The sequence below is a fragment of the Perissodus microlepis genome, chromosome 7, assembly GCF_051167445.1.
Source record: "Perissodus microlepis isolate ML-2025 ecotype Zambia chromosome 7, ASM5116744v1, whole genome shotgun sequence".
Classification (NCBI taxonomy): domain Eukaryota; kingdom Metazoa; phylum Chordata; class Actinopteri; order Cichliformes; family Cichlidae; genus Perissodus; species Perissodus microlepis.
Window position 1 is genome coordinate 34,954,604 of NC_140467.1, and position 26,168 is coordinate 34,980,771.

The window sequence follows — 26,168 nt, forward strand, 5'->3', positions numbered from 1 at the left end:
TGATCTGAGTGATCTGAAAGGCAGACTAAAATTAGCAAAAAGGAACTTTATCGCTGTCTTATTCACAAAGAGTCACCACACTTTGTGAACAGCTCCCACGATCAAACCAGGAATCTTTCACTTGTTAGGTAAATGTGAAAACCACAAACTGATATACTTGTCAATTAGTTTTGTTTTTATTAAATCAATTCTTTTATTAAAGACTTTTTTCTGTTTGGAAACAGATGAAATCATATACATATTTGCTGTTTTTAAATCACGTCTTAAAACATATCTATTTACCTTGGCTTTCAGCACAGCAGGACTTGCTGATGTCTCTTATTACGTTTCTTATTAATTATATTATTTTTAATTTTAGTGCGTTATAAGTAAAGATGCTATGCTATATATTTGATGCATCAAATACACAATTAATTATAAATATGGCTCTACATTTCTTACAGTAGTCTGTGACTTACTGTAATCAGGACAATTTTATTTAATTGTCCAAATGTGCCTCTGAATGCACTACACTGTGAATAACATACTCTACAGCACCTTCTCATTTTCGACCACTGATATAATTAATGATAAACAAAAGTCAATATGACCAATAATAGCCGGGCACGCACAACATTTAGCTGGTGAGATTTCATTAAGAAAAACTTCCTAGATGTTGACATATTAGCCATGAAATAATCAACCAAACAGACACTCAATACTTATGGAGCAAATGACTTGGAGAGGAAAAAAGACTTGAATTCGGCATGGTTAAAAACCTCTCCTTTCCTTTCACAGGAAAAATGTTTATTTCACTGACAGACTCTAAGCCCAGTAATTCTCGGACAAAAGGACACATTCTCCTTTTAATGTCATCCGTTCAGTCGCCACAGTTTATTGCCAGATATGAATGCAGGATGGTAGACAGTGGGATTAGGCAGCGCATGAGCATCCAGTACTGGGCATACGGTGCCAAAGAGAGGTGTCGTCATCGCAGCCAACAAGCGATCTATAATTGTAAAATGTACCGTGTGTCATCTGAAACAGTATCACAATTTCTAATGCGGTATGACAGATAATTACCCGGGTAAGCGCTTAATCAATAAATTCAAGGACTTTGCAGATAACGGCGTCCTTGAATTAACAATCAGCGCTCAAGTGGACGTTTGATAGAGCAAGTGCAAAAATAAATGGCAATTTAAGGACACACAGATTAAGACTATAGGCGATGAAGAAGTTGCTGATACAGCACGTAGAGCAGCTTGAAGGGAAAGATGTGGGCCAACTCTGATGGGAAAGTGTCGAGCCTTACACCAGCCAGATACCACAGACTTTCAGATACCACTTTGTTTTCCATATACGCTCCACGGACCACTCTGGTGCTCAATTAGGTAAAGTGAAACTTGAATCACTTTCAGCATGGACACACAATACACTTGCACCTGTAATAACAGCCTGTCAGTGTGTGTCACACTGGCGGTTTAGCGTATTTCTGAGAAGCCACATAAAGGGCGCTGTGGCAACAGTGTCAGCAAGCGAGGCCTGTAACTGAAGAAAGCCGCCCAGTGCCTCAGAAGTCCCTGTGAATCTCCTTGGTGCATACAGGCAGCTGATGATATGTGTCAAGGTGTAACACGATGCCCCCATGAAAGTGCAGCAGACACAATAAAAAGGGCTCGCCTACAGCTCTGTGCCCGTCTGGAACAGGGGACAAGGGTCTGTTTCATTCACTTTGACAAACTTACAGTAGCAGTCATAATTAATGATTTACGTTGTTCCGTGTCTTTAAGCTGGAAAAATTTAAATGACCCAAATATTTAAACCTTAGATCTAAACAAAAACACAGGTACTTATTAAAAATATGTTGCATCAGCTACTAGAAATTATTACTCCTGTGTAAATACCCTGTTCTCCTTTACTTTCTGGAAAATTAATGTGACTAATGTGACATTTGTCACATACAGTACCCTTCACAAACTGAGACCTTAAGTGGAAAATTCACCTCCTTTAAAAAACACAAACAAAACTATACTCAGAGGTTCCCACAGCTGTGTCACCTGTGTGTGCCTGGCCTCAGGTTGCCAGTAGTTCTTTTACCTGAGCAGTGTGCTAGGAGATGTCAGGCAATGTTAGGAGAGTTTTAAGCTCAGGAGCCAAGTTTTATACTGCCTGTTTAAACCACAAGTACAAACGGAAGTCAATTTAGCCGCGAGGTAAACCAAGTCACGTTTTTTTGTTTTCCTTTGTTTTATTAAGGACTGCCACTTCAACACAACGCACCACTAGACTTCCACAACGCAAAAGCGAGGCATATGCTGCTTTAAGGATGGTAACATAAGTTAAAAAAAAACATAAACAAATAAATACATTGCCCGTCCTTTAAAAGGTACATGTGTCTGTTACGCGTATAATTTATCAATACCTGCTTGCGGGCGTAGTTTAAAGCTTCACCTCGGTGTGCATTTTTTCCCCTCATGAAACTTACAAAAGTGTCGACGGCCAAAGTCAAAGCATAAAGTTTTCTTGCTTCTTTTTTTCTTTCTAGAGTTGATTTCACAGCAGCGCACGCGAGGAATGCGCGCTCTACAGCGAGCGTTGTCATCTGTATCACAGCCAAATGTCATCAGCTCAAACGGCTGAATTATAAGCGCAATACCGCGAGGATAAGTCTGCTTTGACTCAAAGATAAACTACAAGTCCGCGTCGGAGGTAAAATTCTGTACAGCCACGGCCGCTCCGCCGCGTCAACAGCCCCAAACGTGTTGATGCATTTTGGCAACTCGCTCCACGCGCTGTCAAAAGACAGAAAAGGGGGCAAAAAATATCAGAAAAAGACAAAGAGACGCAGAGCGAAGACACGTTGCACACTAATATACGGACTCAAGTGCGATCACAAAACTACCGCGTTCATATTAAAACGAGGCAATGTCATTAAACAAACAAACTTACCCAATGACAAGAATGGTTTGGTTTCCATGTCTAACTCGTAGGTTAGCTCATGCCAGCTGAAACCACCGCGTTTGGGAGTTTTCTGTTTTTTTCTACAGGCGGCTGCTCGAATAGACCAGACCAGGGCGCTGCTGCTGCTGCTGCTGCTGTTGACTTCTCGAAGAAGACAGAATTTGCTCAAAGCGGTAAAAGTGACAGATCGATGTGTGATGGTCTCCGAAGATAACCTAATGTCTCTACCTCTGTTTGCTCACTCTGCTGCTGCGCTCACACTCCTTTCCTCTCCCTCTCACGCTCGGTGTACAACTCCAACTACTGGATCTGCACTGCAAAAGGGACCTGCGCAGGGGGTACTCCCACAAACGTAGACCGGGCTGCAGCGACACGGAGAGAAACTGGAGGCTCGCTGCGTGAACTTTGAAATGAGCAGCGCGTAAAGAAGGGTGGACGAGACCGCACGGCGCAGTCCATCCCGAATATGAAAGTTTTCGAAATCAAGTGGAATCAGTTCAGCAGCTGAGTAGCAGCTACTTACTTTTTCCACCGCTTATCTCTTGTTATTTTAACCTGGTCACACGTGTTGAACCTCGGCTATTGGCTCAGCAGACACATTTTTCAAACGCATTTACTCACTGCCGAGGGCAACACGAAATGAAAACACGAAAAGCACATTGAGCTACACAACCGTAACTGGGATTTTGGTGGAATTGTAACCAATCTAAGTCCCATCTCATATGTGCTTTTATAGATTTAAGTCACTTTTTTGGAACTCTGGTAGGAGGACATTTAACATTCTTCTTTCAATGTTCTGCGCATTCAAATGGTGAATGAAAAATTCACCAAAGCCATACATTTCTTCTCCTGCCACCAGATACTCAACAAATCAAATTTTAACCAGTGAAAAAAAAGGAAACAGTATTACTACACACTCCAACTCTTAACAATGAGTTATTATATTTATACATCGTGAAGGCCAATAAGAAAAAAGGGCAAGGAAAGACTTCTCACTACTTCCTTCAACTCCTTCCACTGTACATCTGGTCATATGTATTAAATTCCTACTCTAGCTTTCCAACAAGGAAAAATTAGAAAGGACAGAATATGGATTTATCACAGATACAAAAAAAGTTTAGGTTAGATTCACAGAATCCCCTCTAGGCTGTAGCTTTACAGCAAGCAGTAGCACACTCATTTGCATAACCCTCAGTGCATTAGCTCAATGTGCAGTCTAGATCATTCCTCTGTTATTGTTCTCTGTGCCATATCTGTGCAGTGCCAGTGGATTCATGTCACATCCACCTTGTGTGCTCCTCCTCCCCCTCAACATTCACACATGAACCAGGAACATGTTTCAGGAAGGTGAAAAATGTCCTTTCTTTGGCACAGATTGAAAGGGGGAGTAGCTCAGATGCAAGCTTTGCATTTTCCCTTATGCGGTGCATATTGGAGCGGTGGAATGTAGGCATACGCCTCCTGCAGCCATCCTCTAGGCCTCTGTGATGAGCCTGCTCCTGTTACAAACTTGAAGGTGTTCGACACGTTTGTACTGAGGCAAGATACATAATTAATGCAATGCATGGCACATCAAAGATCAAAGACAGTTGTGCAAAAAAAAAAAAAAAGGGAGAGGGAAATTAAGTCTGACTGGGCACTGATTCGAGGTGTGTTTGTGCACGTGTGTGAAAGAGAACATCTATGTTTCTGTGTAGGTGTACAGTGGCATGGGTGGGGTGTCTGTGTGTGGGGGTGGTGGGGGACTACCCAGAAGATTGTCCGTTGTGTTTGTGTGAATTTTTCTATCATCTTTCTTCCACATTATGCAAACACAGCTCCATCTGATTATTGATAACTGCTGAGGATGTTAAGTGAGTTGACGTGCTGGGTGAATGCGCACCAGAAGGGGCTGGAGAGAGCAATTGGGCATCCTGTTTGTACTTAGCTGAGTAGACAGTTTTGCCTTGGGCTTTCACTGTGTAATATAAGACAGACATAACACAATCCTTTTAAACACCTCGATCAGGCTGGGTTCTCTCATCTTCCCGCTAGAGCAGGCTATTTAATCCTCAGCTTGGGCTGTGATTAATAGCACTTTGACCCTTAACCTTCATCCATATAAATTTTCTGGAGGCTGTTGTGGCTCTTCCAAAGTTGTCACACCTCTCCTCCTAGAGGCCTGGAGTATACACTTTCTCTAAATATCTTTTGGTTTAGTTCTTGCTTCTTGCCTTCTGCTTTTGTTTCTCCGCTTTATGCAATGTGTTTGAACCTCAGGGGATGAGAGACCACCACTGATATGATACACTCTGCTATGGTTGCTTTGACAGCCCCCCCTCCTCTTTCCCACTCCCTTGAAATGAGTGATAAATGAGACAAGGTCTCCTTTATAGTATGACCATTCACAACAAACTCATCCATAAAAGTTATTATGGCATCCTTTAGTGGCAGTGACATGGATACCAAAAACTGAAGATTGTACAGATATATACAGATTTTTTTTTTTAAATCTCAAAAATGATTAATGCTGAGAAAAATTTCAGCATCAGATCCTGAAGGTCTGAAAGGAACTAAATATTTTAAGACTAGTGAAATAAATAAACAAAAAACTAAACCAAGGTTGTTAACAAAATAAAAGAAAGCAAGCTGCCACACAAAAAGTAGAATTTGTTCTTATCTGGAGGACTTGTGACTTGTCTTTTTTAAAAATGTGACTTCAATTAAGTGGGGGGGGGGGGGGGGGGGGGGGGTGCTACGAGGAACACAAAAGCATTTTAGATCATTAGCCTGTTTGCTGAGGTGTTCAGCATTGTCCACCCCAAGGGATGGTCTTGATCGTCACAGCCCCGGGTTCACATTCCTTAACCCTCGGGGTCAGGGCTTTGTCTGAGGATAGCACTGAGGCAACTTCCCCTGCGGAAATCAACAAGAGCAGCTGACACACTGAAGGCTGGAGACACTCACAGAGACAGGAAGAAGTACCACTACACACAAAGAAGCAAGTACATGGTCAATCTTGCCTATTTTCTCTTAAAAAAATGAGACAAATTTTAAGGCAATGTGTAAAAGGATAACAGCAGAGTGTGTGTATGTTTGAAGGCATTACATTCAGTGCACATATCCATCCTTTTACCATAATTTCTGTACAGTTCAAACAAAAAAGGAGTCATGCTTGTGATGTGTTGTGTACACAAGACATATATCATTACGTTTACCTTCATTTGTACCAGGATTACAGTTGGACATTGTGTGTGTGTGTGTGTGTGTGTATGTGTATGATAGCAGCGATGTTGATTCAGCAATTTTATAATACACTTTTCCTTTCAAATCACAAATGAAAACATAAACCTATTTTGAAACAATCGTTGAGTTGCAGTCGTACGTCTGCAGTGCTCATTTCATCCCATATATACATTGCCAGTTTTCAACACTCTATTTTCATTTCATTGGGGTAGATAAAAGCTTTGTGGATATCGGCCCATCAAATCAAACTGATAGATGGAATGAATCTAGGCATATGTCCAAGAAATGGTAGAAAAAAACCCAGTATTTTCCTAAATTATTACAGCACATTCTGCTAAGGGCTGTTATCAATACTAAACATTACATCAGCTCTATCACTGTTTTACCATGCTGGGTTTTGAATGCTGCCACAGGCAGATGAAACTCCCTCAATGGAACAGTCTGAAGCTCAGACATGCATCATTCTTTAATATCATATTAAAGTGAAATTGGTTACATTTAAACAGACATGATGATAAATCTCATATGCAGTTGGCCGAAACAGGTTTTATCTTGGAGGGGGGAGAATCACCTTCCCTGAAGAGCATCATCTTCTCACCTGCGATTGAATCCAGCATTATTGCATGATGATGGAGCTACTGTGCTCCTGGAGCCGACAGATTGAGAGGTTAAATTATGGCTGTGCAAAGGGTTGAAGGTGTAGTCAAACATTTCTTTCTTTTCTTTTTTTTTTAACCATCCCCTTCTTCCTCTGTAATGGTGTGGATGAGGATGATCGAAATAAGAAAATAGATGTGTTAGATTTTATTTTCAGTGATGAGGTTTAATTATTTTCCAATAAATATAAAAAATATGAATTTATTTTGATAGAATAAGCCATATTTTCGTTCCTTCTCCCCTTAGTCATAGATGCATGAACTGTCACCTGCAGAATGTCCCATTTCTACCAGCAATCCATCCAAAACAGAGAACCCGTCTGTCTTTTGTGCACAGAAACTAAGAAGTGTGGGTAAAAAAGTATCTGCACAGACTCATAAAGCAGATCTGACAGCCATCTAGATCAGCAGTTATTTCAACTATATTATCCATCACATCTTTTTGTTGTTTGCAGCATTAATATGTTCACTGAACAGATTTTGCCAATGGATTTTTTTCAATGCAATGCTGCCATTTTGTTTTGCAAAGCTTGGCTGCTTCGTATCGCATTGTTGCCAGTCCTGCTTCCTAATCCTGCTTTGATTTGCAGCATTGTAACTAGAAATCAGAGCATGTCCTGCAACAAAGCATAGGTCCCACACAGTTTGAATAATTTGGAGGTGGCATTTGATTAGCTGGATAACAGTCTTTTTAATGCTTGTATATTTAAAAAAATCTTTGTGACAAATAACTTTTTTAACATGCTGTAGCTGCCGTGTGGTGTAACTGAATACACCGATTTGGACACATTACAATCTAAAAATAACAATTAAGTGGAATGAATAAATATTTAGCCAGAGCTAGGATTTACATTTTCAAATTATTTAATATGGCTATAACCCTCTTCGAAACTCTTATGTGTTCAAAGTGACTTCCTTTCCAGTCAGCACAGTACAGCTGACTGAGAGTGTGACTCTGTTGGACTTCAGCTGGGTAAACACTCCCTACTGAGGCCAGAGATCTTGTGTACACACAGGGCACAGCACACATTCAGCAAGGGGGGGCCTCACAGCGCTGTGAGGATGGATGGTATAACAAGGCCAGAGCAGTCAAAATATGACGAGAGACCACCCCATCTGCTGAAACCATTAAGCCCCGATGAGCAGATACAGGCTTTGGTTGGGGTCTAGATGTGTCTGCTCCACACCTATTGCCTGCTTATACATGCCTGTTTACAAAGATGCAAAATGCACACATCACATGTTGAGAGATTCTCAGACTCCCAGTCAAGGAAATTGACTCAATGGTGCTTGAAAGAGAGTCATTTCACTGAAAGCAACATTAGAATGAAGTGGAGTAATAGGACCCCTCTTCTCTGGCTTCCTGCACACTCACCTTCAGACCAGTTCCGTCAGTTGCAGCTAATAATAAACCCCTGTGAGTCAACTGTGGTGGATGTGACACCGATAATACATTTTTATTTGCTAAAATCAAAGTCATTTTTCATGGGTTTAAAAGGAAACCTGTGGAGATAAGCCTCAGTGTTAGTGTGTGGGTAGTCCAGTTAGCCAAGTGATGCTATCTATCTATCTATCTATCTATGCAAAACTGGTACGAGATTAAAGAGCAACAAAAAAGGGTGTAATGTCTAGGTAAAAAGATGCTGTTATGGGAGAGGACTCCTGTGTCTCCTCATTGGTCTCCTTTGGCACTGATGCAACAGTAACTCTAGTTGCAAAATAATGAAATGGGAGGGACAGCTCAGTCTCAGAAATGCCCCAACCAAGTGCGCCAAGGCAAACATAACAAGAGACATGCAAGCAGCTTCTTCTCAGTAAGTCGCTGTCTATTCTCCTTTCTTTTTTTCTTTTGAAGTACACAGAAAAGGATCATTATCTCTCTTCAGTATAATTCTAAGATAAAATGATATGACACAATGATAATAATAAAATACATATACTGCAAGTAAACAATATTGTCCAAAATATCAGTATGCTTTACACACCCACAAACAAAGCAGCAAGATCTCAGGAGCTTTTTAGATAACACACTTAAGACCAGAGTTGGGAAGGTTACTTTTAAAATGTATTCCACTACAGATTACAGAATACATGCCCCAAAATGTATTCTGTAACGTATTCCGTTACGTTACTCAATGACAGTAACGTATTCTGAATACTTTGGATTACTTAACATATTATCATGCTTTTTTTCAATTACATGAATGTGATTTATTACTATTACTGAAGACTACTCGCCATAGCAATACCAACTAGATTTTAAATCTTAATATAAAATGAGTAACAGTAGGGTGGACATTGCAGCGAAACTATTCCGCGCTTATATAAAACAGGTCCGCGGCTCCGAACCGTAGTAAAGGGACCTCTGGCTAACATGTCGGGTCCGTGTCGGGCTCGTAGCCGGGAACTAGCTTTACTTTGTTGTCTGGGTCAACTTTGCTAGCGAGAGACAGAGAGAGGCGTTGAAAAGCTGCTCCAACAGAACTTATTGTTTCGGAGGAAAACACGAAAAAAGTGTACAGTCGAGTCTTAATAGCTTACTTACAACTGGGCTCGTCAGGCACTCTTTTTGGCTGCAGTGGTTATTATTATATTTACATGCTTCCAGCTCCCGTTTCTGCCCGGTGACAACTCCACTCTCCTTTTTCTCCCTCCCTGGCGCTCACAGACACATAACGGGTATGGCAGTCCATTCTCCCTGCAGCACGGACTACACTGCCCATGAGGCTACATTCTTTAGGACAATGCCTGTAACACTCTGCTATTGCCTTCATATTAAATCATTTTTAAAAATATTTCCTCACGTCATTGAGACACAGGCATTTGAGCCTCTTAATGCGTGTTTTGTTTGGGTTTCCACCAGCGTGGAATTACCAAAGATAGAGCGGGCATAGCCTAATATATGAAACAGGAAAAGGCCGCTGTGTAATCCATTTATTTCACCAAAGTAACTGTATTCTGAATACCACCTTTTTAAACAGTAACTGTAATGGAATACAGTTACTCATATTTTGCGGTACATGTACTCCGTTACTCCCCAACACTGCTTAAGACTAAGACATACAACTTTTTTCTTAGAAATTATTACGTTTAAACATATTTCTCAAAATTAAAATGACATTTATTTCTAAACTTATAAACTAAGTTACATAAAGTCAACTGTTTTTACATGCAGTAAGAAAAGAAAAACAAATAGTACCTATTTACAGAGAGTAACTGTATTGTAGAGATTTTGTTGTAGAAACAAACTTCCACATTCCATAGACAAACATCAAGAAGCATGCAAGAGGCACACAAAACATGCAATATTTCATTTACACAATTAGCAGTTCCCTCAGTGCAATTTTTAACATAAAATTATACAGATTTATTTCAGTGGTATGTTGAGGGGCAGCCACTTTCTTTCCTATAATGTCCAGTCATGGGTAAAATGTAAGTTATTACTCGATACATCGCAGGGTAATTTGCTGGAAAATTCTTCTTCTTCATCCATACACTTGCATATATATGAACACTACATTGGCATTTTGTCTGCATGTGTCACTACAGTAATCTAACAAAAAATTTAATTGGTAGGTATAAGCCGGAGGCCATGACTCTGACTAACTGGTTAATTTTACACAGTTCTTGCTTGTGCAAAAGCCTTTTTTTTCTTCCCTGAAGGAATTCTGACATTCTTCAAAAGTCACGGAGACCATAAGCCAATCAGTATAGCTGGCTTTCATTACTCATATTTTGATTCAGTTCTGACTCTAGCCACACACACACACACACACACACACACACACACACACACACACACACACACACACACACACACACACACACACACACACCAAAAAATCCTCAAAAGTATCATTGTAACATTAAAAATTAAGAACATCATGAGTCTTTGGTAAAAGTAAGAGTGATTTAGCAAAGAACAAGTTATTTTACTCAGTGGCAATATAGTGAATTTAAAGTTTCAAAATTCAAAAAAGAAAACAAGAAACAATCACACATTTTTCAAGACTTTTCATTTAAAAACAGCTTTATCTTGTCAGCTGACTACTGGAGAGCTGCTCTTCCTTCACACATTATCTGCCTGTGAACTGTGAGCCTAGGCGATGTTTGTGTGTGTGTGTGTGTGTGTGTGTGTGTGTCTGGGCCACACTCTTGTTGTGATTTATAGCTCCTCTCACACTCTCCCCTTCTGTCTGCTGGTCAACTGCCACAGTAAAGGCATCTACAATGAACGGCTATGAAGAACCATAAATCTGGACACTTCCTACCACTGTCTCCCATTTCAAGGGGAAGCCTGTCCTGTTGCAAACATGATTAACCCTCTTCCTCTTTGTCCACAACCCCTTGCACACAGCTTCCAAACTCTGTCTCCTTTTCCCCCAAAAAGAGGCCCTGTTGCAGGGAAAAGCAGGGCGTCCTTCACACCTCTGAGGCGAGGAACCCTCCAGATTTGCCATTCCTTCCCCATGCAGGAAATAACCATTAATGTTAGACTATGGCTGTCAGATGTTAAAACTGAGAAAAGAAACCTAAATGTATAAATTGTTTTAACAGCAAAACAGTAAAAGTATTCATAGAAGGATGAAAATGGTACCCGAAAGGCTCATAGGCTAAACTTTACATAATGCTTCAGACCTGTAAACACTGTGGGTAAATAAATAGTTACAAATAATGTGAAGACAAACAAAACAAAACAGTTAATCTGAGGAGTTACAGCATTCCTCCCCTGCAATATGCTAGGTATAAAAGCTAAAGCCTTTAAAAAAACTTTTCTCCCAATGACAATTTAAGAAAAAAGTTTTCAAAGGGATTTAGAACCAGAGGACTTCTTCAAGATGAGTGAAACGATATTCCCAGCATGCCAATTTGCAGCTTAGCAAGGCAGTTTTCTTGGTGCGGGGAGGTTTTCTGAGCCAGAATAAAGACATGTTGTCATTGAGCTGCCCGAATACATCTATGAAATTTCAGATGAAAAAGGGAGGAGGGTGTGCTGTCAGCAGCAAACGGGTCCTTCAGTGAACTGGGGCAGCAGACCATAGCCTGAGCCTCCAGCTGAAGTCCCAGCCTGTACAGTCTACCCATGACCAGAGGAGACACACACACAAATGAAGCACATACTCATAATAATCATCCCTGAGCGCACAAAAGGACACTGGGAGGCTAACTATACGACCACCTGCCTACTCACACCCACACACATACACATAAAGACACACATGCAGGTTCAAATGTACGCATACCCACATGCGCAATCATTAATAATGTAGAAGCACACACAGATGCTTGATCTCCTTGCTGTCAGTCAGGCTTTTTTATATTGGGTTCCAGCTGAGGACACTGATGTAACATTCTTTGAAAAACTTTATATGGCCAATCAAGCTGTGGCTGTCAAATGTCTTTGAATTCTGATCTATTAAAAAAAGTGTCAAAATATTACAGTGGTATGGCTTGTTGGCTGGTAATAATTAACTGGTTGTGGAAGATTTGATATACATTAGTTGCATTAAACAAATGCCTCTATCAACCTGCATAGCTACACTGAATACAATCATCAGTACAAGAACTATGTTCAGCTATTCCCTTATTCATAAGAGGCCACCACAGCAGGTACCTCCACATGTTTGATTTGGCAGATTAGTTTTTTATATGCCAGATGCTCTTCTTGACAGAATCCCAAAGGGATTTGTATTTCCTCCTGGGATCAAACTGGGGATCTTTCACTTATTAGGTGAATGTGTAAACCACTCACTGAAATCACCAGTTTAACGGTATCACATTTTTAACTAGCATGTGCTAATGTTTAACATTTAACGTGGTGCACATTTTCTAGAGGATTTCAACAAAAATCTTTTATATCGAGATGTATCTTTTTATAACACAGCCTAAATAAATGGTTGTTTGTACTATTTCCTGTATATATTAAGTGTCTGTCTACCTGCTTAACAGAAATTTTAGACTACAATAGGGCATCATAAGAAAGCATATGTACTATGAACTTTACGTCTTGTAAGTTCAAAATATTTTATTTGAATCACATTCAGGATAACATATCTGCAGCCCGAATCAATATAGGAAATCCTGTCGATGCTACTGTAGATATTGTATACAGACTGCACAAGACTAAACAGTTATGAGGTAACTATTCTATAACATCCAAGTATGACCTCCAGCAAAAAAAGTTCAACAATTAAAGAGTCTAATGCATTAAGTATTCCTAAATCTATTTCCTATGCATTTATTCTTTTTAACCTTGTTGCAGTGTGATATTTAAAATCTGTTTTGTAAAGTGATTGAATTTTTATAATATATTATTTTGGTAATATTCCACATCTACTCCACTACAACTGTAATGCCAAAGAGTTAACGATATCATTCCACTGATTTATTCATTCATTTTGTGAAAAGTTTAAAGAAAAAAAAAAGCTAAGTACAATGATGGTGATAATGAAAAAAAGGTAAGAATAAACAAACAACAACGCAGTCCCTGTAAGTGTTTCTATTGACTTTACAGGACTTTGACATCATATAAAAAGCTGCAGAGCCTGAATGTCCTTTAACAAATCCATTTCTCCAGGTTTTGAGAGCAAAAACATTATCAGCATGCCAAAGCAGAAAGCAAACACCCAAGCATTAGAGATTCAGTGTATGACGGACATCCTGATGACTAATTCTCATGTCCTTTTTTTCCATTATAAATAAGGCCCAGTGTGGTTAGGTGTGGGTGGTAGAGTCATGCTCCTCTGCTGTCTAAATTTTTGATCAGAAATTAGTTCACGCCCCCTCTTTCCCACCTTTCCTTTGCTAATAGGAAAAACACTGATGTCATGAGCCCATTAGCCATGTAATGATTTACAATCAAAGGGCCCACGAATGAGATGCCACCTGCTCACATGCTCTTTTTGCCCCCCCTGAATTGCCCTACCTCACCACCTACGTCTGAAAGTGTGATGAGGTCATTATGTCATTATTCCGATAATGCCGTCAATGACGTCCCAGCCCCAGTAACAACACCTGTTTGATGCACCCCATGGGGACATATACAGCAAACAGCTGGCATCTTTTCTTTACTTTCTCTCAGATGGGGTGGGGGTGGGGTCAAAATAAATAAATGACAGAGTAACAGTGTTTATGCAAATCTCATTTCACATGCGTCTTGTGTCCTGCCATGCTTGCTTGGCTGCTCACAGCTGAGATTGCAGGGCAAGTGACAGCGCATAGGCTTAATATGAGTGATTTCCTCTGTAATGATAATGCGATTGTGCACACTATTTGTGGCAGGCACAAAGGGGCACATTAATAAGAGACGGTTCGAGTTAATGTGCAAGCGATCAGGCACACAGAGTACATATATTAAAACATGTGTTTTACTTCAAGGGCAGAGAACAGCCTGCTGTATTATTCTGATTCTTACCCCCTATTGTTTGTCTTGTTCGCCTCTCACTCTCTTGCTCTACAAGAACTGTCATGTGTAGGACTTCCAGTATATTATAAGTGAAGTGTACAGTAATGCTTTTGGAAAGATTCTGGTTAAAACAGCTGTTTAGTGCTGAATCTGGAACCAATGTTAATGGTACGGTAAGTAAAACAGTGCAATCTTATGTGATTGTAAGCCCTTTGTAGAATTAGTCGTTGCCCTTCTATTCATCCGCAACTCACGCTACAGCTACAAAATCAAAGACAGGTTTTAGAAAAGTAAAATTCCCTGACAAAGGTCACATAACAAAATAATATTGACCAAGATATGAATGGAATTGGTTAAGAATTTACAGCTGAGCATTCTTTGGTCTGATTTTACCTTACCATTAAAGTTCCTGGTATTTCAGTGAAAGTAAACTCAATTGTAAAGAAGTGGATTAAATGAATATCAAAAAGCACTTGTGTACCATGTCTCACTGAAGAGCCAGACACAACCTCAACATCAAAGCGTCACCCGTTATGCTTCCACTTGTTGGACAGATACCTCTACTCTGACAGCACTGCTGTCATTTACACAGCACACCAGAGAGACAGAATCAAAAGCAGACACATCAAAAAGCTGCCAAGAGTTTTTTTTCCCCTCCCATCATTTCATTTCTGCCTTTTCAACCTCGCTCTCCTCACCCCAACTCCTAATCATCAGCCAAGCAGATTAGCATGTCACTGCTGGGTATCCAGTTCTCCTTCAGAGGGGCCCCTAGATTTTTTTTTCTCTCTCTCTTTTATTCTGAGCGAATCAGCCACTTCATCGGAGTATGAGGGAGTCACCAGTTAGCTAACTTCATTGTACAGATGGGGTTAGGGACAGGTCAGCTCCCAGGCTTATCCAGAAAGGATAGGCTCTGGCCTGGCTTTGCCCTGTGGTCTGCAGTCCCTCACCCCACTACCACCAAACTCCTAGCCTGTTCTTATCTTCAGCTCTCCCACCTCCCCACTCTGCACCCTCAGGACCTGAGACGCTTTGGAGGTCAGCAGCCTATTTGTGAGGACACTTGGCTCTTCACAGGGGGTGAGATATCCTTTACAAGAGCTCCTGTCATCTGGACAGTGAGTAATGAAGCCAACTTGGTGACAAGTACTGATGAGCAGCCCCGGGCTGGTTTGGGATCCATTGCTCCACAGCTAATGAAACCACTGGTGGTTGTGACTACCCGACTCCTGTCGTGGCAAATTTCTTCTGGGGGGTCACTTTTAGAGTCTAAGGTCACAAACACGTCAGCTTTTATTTATTAATAAAGCTCAGGTTCATGCAGATACCAGCAACAAGTAGCTTCTGGGGCTATAGAAACACTGGGTTCCCATGGTTTGATACCTCATTGGCATCCAGACAAAGACTGGTGATGAATGGCCCCAAAAGGGCTAATAAAACATTAACATAGACAGTTAGTCTGATGGGAACAGCATGATGGATTAAAAGATGACTCCTCAGTTTGTGTGAAGCAAATGTCTTTCTTGTTATTTTGCTGTACAGGGGGAAAGCAGCACAATACGAGCTTTGACAAAAACCACACACACAAAAAAGCAACAACAAAACAACATTAATAAAAACAACATGGAGTCATGTTGAGGTCTCGTTATTTAACGTGTTTTTTGGCTGTGTAGCCGATGGATGCTGGAAAAAAATGACAACTTGAGGTGCAAAGCTGGACACAAAGCGGTCCTGCTCCACCTCTGGCATCAAGTCAGTTGGAGCAGAAACATTCATTATTCACAAGCTCCATGCTTGCATTATGTAATGTGATAGGTCATTCCCAACACTTTATATGAAGCAGTTTATACTGAAAGCAAATATGGGCTGCTGCAGAACGGAGTTTTATAAAGTAAACCAATTCCACTGGTGAAAAAATGAATACTGCATGTTGTGCCTTTCTCCAGAACTTCATCTTATTTACCAAAAACCCCCCCAAAACATGCATTTTAAATCAGATATTCTATTTTTCATTAAAAGATACAAAAACAAAATGAAAACATCTATTTTTATGATGGTGATATTTAAATTATCTTCATACTTTAGAAATTACTACACTATATGAAGTTACCATCTAAACGGTACTTTTTACAAGGTAATCCTTTTTAAAAACTTCAAATGGGATGATGTGAAAGTGTAAATCCAGCTCTGCGAGAAGCTTAAATAACCTTATGTAACCCAAAGGAGGAAGACAAGCTTTGGCCTATACTCACAGCTTGCTTTAGACCAACATTTTCAATTAACTGTACTGTAAAAATGAGGCTATAAAATTAATTGTTGGAGTACCAATGTATATAAAGGGGAATTTTGTACACAAGGCAACTAAATGTCTTGAGCAGTCACAAGCAAGAAAAAGATCACACACAGTTACACTGAATGCAAAATTATTTAAACATCTGCCGTCAGCAGATTTAGCCAGGTGACATATGTGGCTAAAGGTCCATTAGCAGCTGTAGAAGCCAGAACTGAGGCACCTGCACAGAACTGATTTCAAAGGAGATGGACTAAACGTTCAGTCTGCGTATAAATATCCCTCCCAGGTGTTCTTTTCTACTCAGTGTTTTCTCATAATGTGATTTATCAGAGATGGGATTTTAGTGTTTTGTGTCTTTGGTGTTGAGGGCTTATTCTTTAATGTACCACCTTCTAAATATATCTGGTTTTCTAAAGAGGGGAAGAAAAAACAGCACACTGTATCCTCTTCCCTTCCTCCCCACTCTCAACCTGAAGCGCTTATAGCTCCGCATCAGGGATGAGAGAGAATATTTAATTTCAAAAGATTAAAAAAAGTGTCAGACCCTGTGCTGTGCATCCAGCCAGGGAGGCCATGGATTGCTGCTGTCTCCCTTGTGTTTGCCTGCTGTGAGCTCATGGGAGGGAGTCGGACTTATTCTTTTGTTTTGCTTTTGTTTGTATGGAAACAATTAAATTAGTCAGAGACAGACTGTAGAGATATTCTGCAGGGCTGGAGTCCTTTGTAGTCCTTTTGCTATACCAACAACCATATTTGTTTAATTTATTCTCATTTTCTTGCTTTGTTGAACCATGTGTGCTAAAAAAATATATGTACAGAATGACTTACTTTAGAGGATGCTTTACCAGTTTATTGTTTGGAATATTTATCTATTCTGTAGGCACTTTCTGCAAATGCATAATAACTCAAATCCTCGGAAGCCTGTCTTTGCCTTGACATCCCATTCTCCACCCATCTAAGGCATACAGAAAGAAACAAATGCACAGTATTAATTGTATCAGCCACATGGTTCAACCCTGACCTCTTACACTCTAAATATATCATTGCCTATTTCAGATTCTTCGAATAGACAATGTAATGCTCAGAAATATAAAAGCTGAAGTTTATACATCACATTTCCTTTGTTCTTATGTTTTGAAAGAATAGTAAGAAATGGAAAAAAAGAAGATTAGCCATAATACAGAGGAACAATAACTCAAGCACAAGGACTTTCGGACAAAAGCTAATCATGTTTTCTGTGGTAGGATCCAGAGAAGAAACACATGGCAGAATTTTAACCCATCTTCTTTCTCCTGCTGTCCTCTTTCTAAAGATTGTGCTACAGCGTGGGGGTGAAGAGAATATAGACCTTATAGGATAGTTCTATTTGAATTCCCATACAGTTTGACTCAAGCTTTTGTTTGTCCACCACAGAGTGTCTGCTCATTGTTGGCAAGTAGCATCCTATATAGTAGAGTTTTCAAAAACAGAGCAGCCATGCAGAAAGAAGTGTTTTATTCAATATTCTGCAAAGGGAAGACACCCAAACCACACAACAAACATATGGAAAATTCCTCTGTGTGTGACAGTGGACATATAAATGGTTGGTAAGCCTGCGCGAATGAATAGTACAGAGACGAAGCAGTGTGTGGAGGGATGGAGAACTCATGAAACTCACATACAGTATAGTACAGCATACATAAAGCAAAGGTGCAAAAAAGGAGAATTTTCTGTATTTCTGTCTTATATCCCCTCATGAAAATAGGTCTGCTTTTCAAATACTGAAGATAGAAAATGCCATAATATCTATATGTTCATAAATACAGGGACTGTGTTTCTATAGAGTTATGTAGAGTAGAAAAAAACTTCATGTAGCTCTTATGATAATACATCGATGTATTAGTCAATGTTAAATCATAATAACACAGACTTCCTGAAACATAGGTGTTGCTGTTCAAGCAACCAATGTGAAATATTCCTATAACCAATATATTGGTTAAAACTGGAAAGACCCCAGAGATACTGAGGAGTATCAGAGAAGTAAATAATAAATGATTTACCGAACAGATTTAAACGAGTGAGTCATCCAACATAATGGCGCACCCACCATGGTCGCTTTTATCCCCCACTTTTATTTTCTCATCAATGACTGAACAGTTATAGGGTGGAGGTGTTCATGCTCAAAAAGCAGTGACCATAACTCCATCCATCCACACAGTCCTGATCCCAGCACAGTAGGAAGAGCAACAAGAAGACATGTAGAGGCTTTGTGCATAATTACTGCCGAGATGAATGTTCTGTCTGCACCCAACTGCTCCCGTCCATTTTTCTTTCTGATGAACGAGGAAAGGAGACGGCACACTGTCATCTGCTGCGTTGCTACTGGCAGCAACAGTAAATCTCCCACTCAAAGTCACCCTTGCTTCAGGATATCAGTGTGTAGTGGGAAGGAAAGGGGGATGTTAAGAAATAGATAGGTGATACCCCCCACCCTTCCTCCTAAACACATGCATACAGACACATGCCCTACACTGCTGTGAATTCAACCCAAACTGCAAACTTTCATACTTTCCTATTGTTTGTAGCTCTTTTAAGTGATGAATTGTGATTGTGATGCAAAACTCATACAGTATTTATCAAAAAACTCTGAATCATTCCAGAATATGACATTTAAAGGCAAAGTGATGGCAGCTGAATGTTTCACAAAACTACTCCCAAATTGCTAAATATACTCCTGCACCACAGTATATTTGTGTCTTTTATGAAGCATCTTACCCGCTGAGAAAACAGAAGCTCTTTGAAAATCAGTGTTGTCAACATTACCATTCAGAACCGGAATAACATTTATTGCAGTTTTGTTAGCTATATAGTTATTTTATTGGATGTCTTTCTTTGCCATAAGTGCAATCTGCAAGATAACTTGGCAGGATTGTCACATGTTCTGAAAACCTTTGAATTTTTTAGACTTATTTTGTGGTCCCATAATTAATAAAATGTATTAAAAAACAGTGTTCCAGGGAATAATTTAAACATTATTATTTTTGTTAAAAAGCGATCTAAGAATTAGGCAACAATTGTTCGTGGATCAGATGAAATTAGAATGACAAGATGGGCATTTACAGGCAAAATGCCCAGCTGTGAAGGGCTGCTGCAAATAGGCAAATAAGCAAATAAGATAAACAAAACAAACTTTTTTTTTTTTTAGTAATTATTTTGAACAAATAGAGTCCAAGAATAAAAATAAGGAGCTGAAAATGACCATAATGCTTTGTTTAGCTAGCAATAATACATAGGTCTTAGGTTTACTTACTTAGGTTTCTATGCTTACTAGGTTGTTTTGCCTGGTAGGTTATTATGGGATTGCTCAGTTCAGAATATTGATGCTGTAATTGTCAAAAAAATAGAAAGCAAAGTTTTTGGTTTCATGGACTCAATGCAGCTTCTTTAGGCTGATAGTAGCCCAAAGACAAATACTTTTGTCTTTGGGCTACTATCAGTAATGGGACATAAAGGAAGTCCAATCTAGCAGGAAACTGTGCTGCACTTTCATATGGAGACTGCCTTGAAGACAATAGTGAGCAAATTTAAATCAGATCTGCAATATATAAATAACTTGTGTTACATTGTTGTAATTGTCATTTAAGTGTTTCTCTGCATTACTTTCAGTTTGAGATCAAAGGCTATTTAATGTTGATATTGCAATACCAATTTGATTCAAAAGAAAAAGATATAGGTAGTCATCTTCTCTTGTTATCAACTTTAGACCCAGTTGCAGCCTGAACTAACCTACATGTTAACATTAACTAACGTAGATCGTATATATTGAATATACAATGCTGTGCAAATATTGTAGTTACTGAACGAAGGGATATATTAAAAAATAATGCCAAGAGTAGTTGAGATTTATTAACATCAACAACAAAAACAACAACAAAAAACATTACTCATAGCGATATTTAGTGTTTATATTTGTGCCAGCTATGCTTGATTTTTCAAATTCAGTAGGTTTCAATAATGTCCAAGAACCGGATGCTCCAGTAGTTTTGAGAAAAGCACAACTTGCTTATTAAACGTGGACAGTCTAAAAATCCTTCACTGTTTTGGATTAAAGAGCAGATGGTCTTAAAAATGTCAGTGGTTTTTGAACTGTTAGCTCATGATAACTTGAGATCGCTGATACTTTTTCCTAATTAATTTGGGATTTGACTTATCCAAGGGGACTCTATCCATAATCATCCTAAATGTGATCCCATAACTCAGTCATTCTCCCTTCTTCTCCATTCGCGTTTGCCCAGCCAGTAACCTCCTGAAAACAGGTAATCCACACTCTTTAAACCCCATAATTCCCTGGATGAGGTACAACTTTCAACAGGTTAAAGTCACTAAGTTTTTCACTTTATAAACACTAGAGACATCAAGTGATTCGTTTAATACAACACTGGCTATTTCATTTGCATCACAGTGAGGATTACAGCATGAGCATTAGCAGTGAATAAAAAGTAGTGATAAACTGCAACTTTTTTGGTCCATTGTTGACTTTTTTGAGGGCCCTATATGTTGAATACATTGACGTTGGACAGATAAAACCAGTCACTGTAAATATTATGCACCACATAGTAAAAAGAAAGTGATTTTGGGTAGGGTATACCCAGAGGCTGTGTAAAGTATGTAGCTGGGGGAAAGAAGGAATACCCAGATCCAAAGCTGGGTCCATGCATTTTGGTCTCTTTGAAGGCTTTTTTCTCTCTTTGCGCTCTCTCGTTGTGCCTCTGCCTCCCAACTCTCCTTTGATAGATGTTTGTTCTGTGTGGCTTTGACTATGAAAAAAAAGCTTTGTATGAAGGTGGCAGGACATTAAAGTCTGAAAAATGTTTCATGTACTGTATTTCTTTCACTGAGACTAACTCTGTGTATCTTAGACGGTGACCTAGCAGTGCCTCAGACGCAGTGAGGATGTTTTTGTTGTGGAAATTGGAGTGTGAAAAGGTGGGACAGAGGGTTACCACAATGGGCTTTGTTTATGTTTTGTTGTTGCTTTGCGTTTTTGTCACGTTGAGTTGCTCCTTTACTCATGTTCATTTTCCATCCTGCAAATACAGAAAGTCTCCTCTCCCACCTCTTTCTTCCCTCTCTTTCTCCCCACTCATTTCAGCTTTGCTTCACTTCTCAGGAAATAACCTTCTATTGCCTTTTTTAGTCCCAGAGGACTGAGAGATAGAATCCCTCCTCGGTCTAGGGAGTTCTGTGAAGATAGTGTAACAGTCTTTTCTCACAGTTACAGCTCCAGGCTCTGCGAGGAAGCCTCTGCTCGTCTTCCCCTCCTTCCCTTCTACCTCCTCCCTCCTTTCCTCTTTCTAACTTTCTCTTTGCAAGATTGGAGCAGTTCTCAACAAGGTGTGATAGTTTATGAGAGGCAGTGGTGCAGAAGAGGTGAGACTGGCAGTTACCAGCTGCTAAAAATCCCATTTCATGCTTCCCATCGTAGCTGGTGTTGCTCCTGCATACTGGATATGACTCCAACCAGCTTGCCAAAGCTTTTCCAAAACTATAAAAGACTTTAAATTCCTGTCCCTCATGCATACAGAAGCAAAGATAACAGCAAAATCCATGATTTTCACTTTAGCCAAAAGTGCCTTGGTGTTTTGGTATGCCCACCACTTGGATGTAAAGACCAAAATGCCTCCATATCTCAGTATTGTCATGAACCCTTAAGTGAAATTATTATTCTTTACAGCATGTAGCCATCATGCTATACAGAATGAACTAGTTACTTCCTAAAAGAACATTTCTTTTGGTTGTTTTTATTAAAATACCTTGAAAAATATAATACAAATTGAACTAAAATTTCCATGTTGACCAAAGGATAAAATTGACTAAATGCCTTTGGAATACCTAAACTTTTCTCACTGGCATGACATCGAATATGCACAGTTTGGCCTTCAGGGTACACCTCAGTGCCTGAAAACACTAGATGAGATTATATTAGACACTAGAAGCAAACAGTCCTGTGCAAAGGCTGACAAAAACATATTAGAAGACAGGATGGTTGGAAGAGGGTTGTAAATCATAAAACTGTAACCCAGGAGAATTTGGTATGTGTTCTCTTTGGGAGCATTGCTCTAAGACTTGTTTACTTAGTGTTTAGTTCTATTTTCACTGTTTGGTTTGGTTTAGGCATCAAAACTACTAATCCGTGTGTGTGAAAAAAATAAAAATTGTGACCACAAGGTTACTGTCTTTCACACTCAAAACCTCACAGCCCCTACTTTCTGAACAAAAACACAAAAAACAAACAAACACTAGGGTTAAATGTGAATTTTTCCTGCACATACTGCAACACAGCAAAGAACACACCAACAAATAAAATAGCAAGTTTAAGCTTACATTTTCATCTTTCTTTTCACTAAAGTAGGTTAGCTAACATAATATGATGATTTAACAAGAAAAATATATATTTTATAGTAGCATGACTTTATCTAAATGACTAAAACAGACTCAGATCCATTCAGGTACATCTTCATATGGGTAGGAACCAGCTGACAGAAAGTGGCATTGAATAGCCAACAAATAGCTGCAAATGGCGGTGCATGGTGGTTCAGCTAAGTCTAGAATTAGGTGTATGTGGGTGTTTAGCATGTATTTGACTTTTAATAGTCCGTGACTCATAGCGGATAGGTGTTTATTTAACCTTATCATTGGTTGTCATCCACTCAGGTGTGCACAGGATGGATTTCAAAATGGAAACACCATTTATTACTTTCTTGTGAAAGCCTTTTCCTTCTCAGAAATAAGCCCCATGCTCTAAAAACAACTCTTCATAGGCAGTGTTATTTGAACAGATTATAAAAGTACTGTAGTTATGTAACACATTTGACTCATTTTAAAGTCAGTTTGCAGAACTGTTTTCTCTTTCTCTTTTGCTGTCTCTCTATCTCTTTTGTGTTTTGATTTTGTAAAACCACAGAGTACAACCCCAGATGACATGAAAGAGATAATAAAATGCAGCAGTGTTTTTGAAAAGAAAAAGCATTGTGTTGAATGAATGACTGATTAAATCCTTGTTAGAATCTTCCTTTTAATGTTAAAATAGACATGAGACAGCACAGTTCCAACAAGGACTTATTTATTTTCCAACTAGGACATAAGAAATTCAACGATTCACTTAGGCCATTTTAACCTAATACTAACGGTAATGGAAATAATAATTCTGGAGCTTACAAATACTTTCATAGCAGTTCTGAATTCACTTACAGTATTTTTAACATTCTGTTTTGACATTTTCTTGAGAGGAAAAATGAGAGAGGCCGGCAGTTACTTAAAAATAAAGGACATTGATTAGATAGTTGTATAACTGCACTTGATAACTCAGGAAAATGGTTTAATTTTGGTTATGTGATGTGTGATTTAGGAATTAGCCTTTGTCGCTTTGTTCATACTGTGTCAAAACCTCATTGGAGGTGTGATTCAAACCTGAGCATTCAAATGTCAAGAATGACAAACTGCAAACAACAACCAAGAGAAGCAAAATGGCAAAAAAAACCAAACCTTTGTAATTGGTGAAGTCATCAACAATCTAACTAAGTACCATTTTCATAACTATACAATAAGCTGATTATTTTATTGTTTTATCAGTCTTTTAAAGCTTTAAAGTGTGCACCACAGTGTGCTGGAGTCCAGTGTGATACCTTGAAATATCTTCTGTCTCACCAACAATCCACAAATCCATCCATCTCTCTTACAGCTATGGAGATGCTATCCGAAATGCAGAGAGACAGACAACCTAACACTCATATCCTCATTTATGGTGAATTCAGTATGCCCAGTTAACATAGTGAGCATGTCTTTCGACTGTGGGAAGAAACTTCCATAGGTAGAGGGAGAACATGCAAACTCGACACAGAAAGGCCTCAGGCAAACAGGAGATTTGAACTCGAAGCCATCTAGCCATAAGGTGACAGTGCATGATAAATGACTTAAATCAACAAGATAAATCACAAATTATAATAATGAATGAATGAATAATGATGAAATCAAGCTAATATACACAAAAATATAAGATGTAAAATGGATAGCTTTTAGTCAGTTTTATACAATAAAATAAACAAACAGATTTTTTAAACAGAACAAACAGATAGAAGAATACCCTCTCTACATTCAAATTAGAATCCAATCCAATCCAGTTTTATTTATAAAGCACTTTAAGATACCCAGGACAGGACCAAAGTGCTGTACAGAAAATAAGTTAAAAACAATAGAATAACAGAAAACAGCAAAAATAAATAAATAAAACACATAATACATAAAAATTTAAACACCCCTATATTAAAAAACAAGATAAAACGGCATAGAGTCAACTAAAAACAACTAAAATAAAACTAAAACTAAAAACCAACATCTCACATTGTGTCAAAGGCCAGGGTAAAGAGGTGGATTTTCAGGAGTGATTTAAAAACAGGTACGGAAGAAGCCTGTCTAATCTCTAAAGGGAGACTGTCCCACAGTTTTGGAGCTGCTACAGCAAAAGAACGATCTCCTCTAAGTTTATGCTCAGTCCTGGTACATTCAGGAGCAGCTGATCAGCTTACCTGAGAGAGTTGGTGGACATATAAGGCTGTAGCAGCTCAGAGAGATAAGATGGGGCTAGGCCATGGAGAGCTTTAAAAACAAATAAAAGAATTTTAAAATGAATCCTAAAAGAAATGGGCAGGCAGTGAAGTGAAGTTAAATAGGGAAATGTGCTCAAACTTTCAAGTGCCAGTTAAAAGATGAGCTGTGGCATTTTGCACCCTCTGTAGATGAGTAATGTATGATGCACTAACCCCTATATAAAGTAATCCAGATGAGTGCTAACAAAGGCGTGGATAACGGTCTAAAAGTGCTGCCGTGAAAGAATTGGCTTTATTTTTGCCAGCAGTCTTTTTATCATTTAATTTTAAAAAGTTAAGAGACATCCAGACCTTAATGTCATCAAGACACTGAGGTAATGGCTGTGTGGAATATGCACCTTTTTTCTTTAGAGGGACATAGATCTGGTAGTCATCAGCATAAAAGTGGAATACAATGCCGTGTTTTCTCAGTATAGAACCAAGAGGGAGCAGATATAAAGAAAAGAGGAGGGGGCCGAGAACTGAGCCCTGTGGGAACCCACACAAGAGAGGAGCAGAGGACGACACATGGTCACAGAGACTGACACAAAAAGTTTGCCCCGCCAAGTAGGACCTGAACCACTCCAGTGCTGTGCCCCTAATGCCCACCCAGTGCTCCAAACAAGAGAGTAAAATGGCATGATCCACTGTATCAAACGTAGCTGTCAAATCTAAAAGCACCAGAACAACACAGTCCCCAGCATCAGTAGCTAAAAATATGTCATTAAAAACCTTTAAAAGGGCTGATTCAGTGCTATGAACGGGTTTAAAACCAGAAAATCGAAAACATTTTTCTTTTCCAGGAAGGTCATTAATTGGCTGTGAACTATCTTTTCAAGAATTTCGGAAAGAAAAGCTCAAACTGTGGTTTACCAGCTTGAGAACCAAAGGTCCAGCTGCTAGTAACACCTCTTTTAAGAGCCGAGGAGGGACAGCATCATTTGGAGATCTTGCAGGCTTAAAACGACCAACAGTCTCCTTTAAAAAGGACAGAGTCACCGGCTCAAACCTGTCAAAGATAG

The 26,168-nt window shown here is 39.2% G+C and overlaps 1 protein-coding gene across 2 annotated transcripts in view; it reads right to left on the reverse strand.

Moving 5' to 3' along the window:
- The window catches only part of rxraa (retinoid X receptor, alpha a), a 106,622-nt gene extending 103,279 nt beyond the window's left edge, over positions 1-3,343 (reverse strand). The window contains exon 1 of one of the 2 annotated variants that reach the window (XM_084934800.1): positions 2,929-3,343. In XM_084934800.1, the coding sequence (XP_084790926.1) occupies positions 2,929-2,956 (28 nt within the window). In that variant the 5' untranslated portion in view covers positions 2,957-3,343. The remainder of the gene's footprint in view (positions 1-2,928) is intronic. The other variant, XM_084934802.1, reaches the window with a different exon arrangement.
- Positions 3,344-26,168: the final 22,825 nt, after the last annotated feature.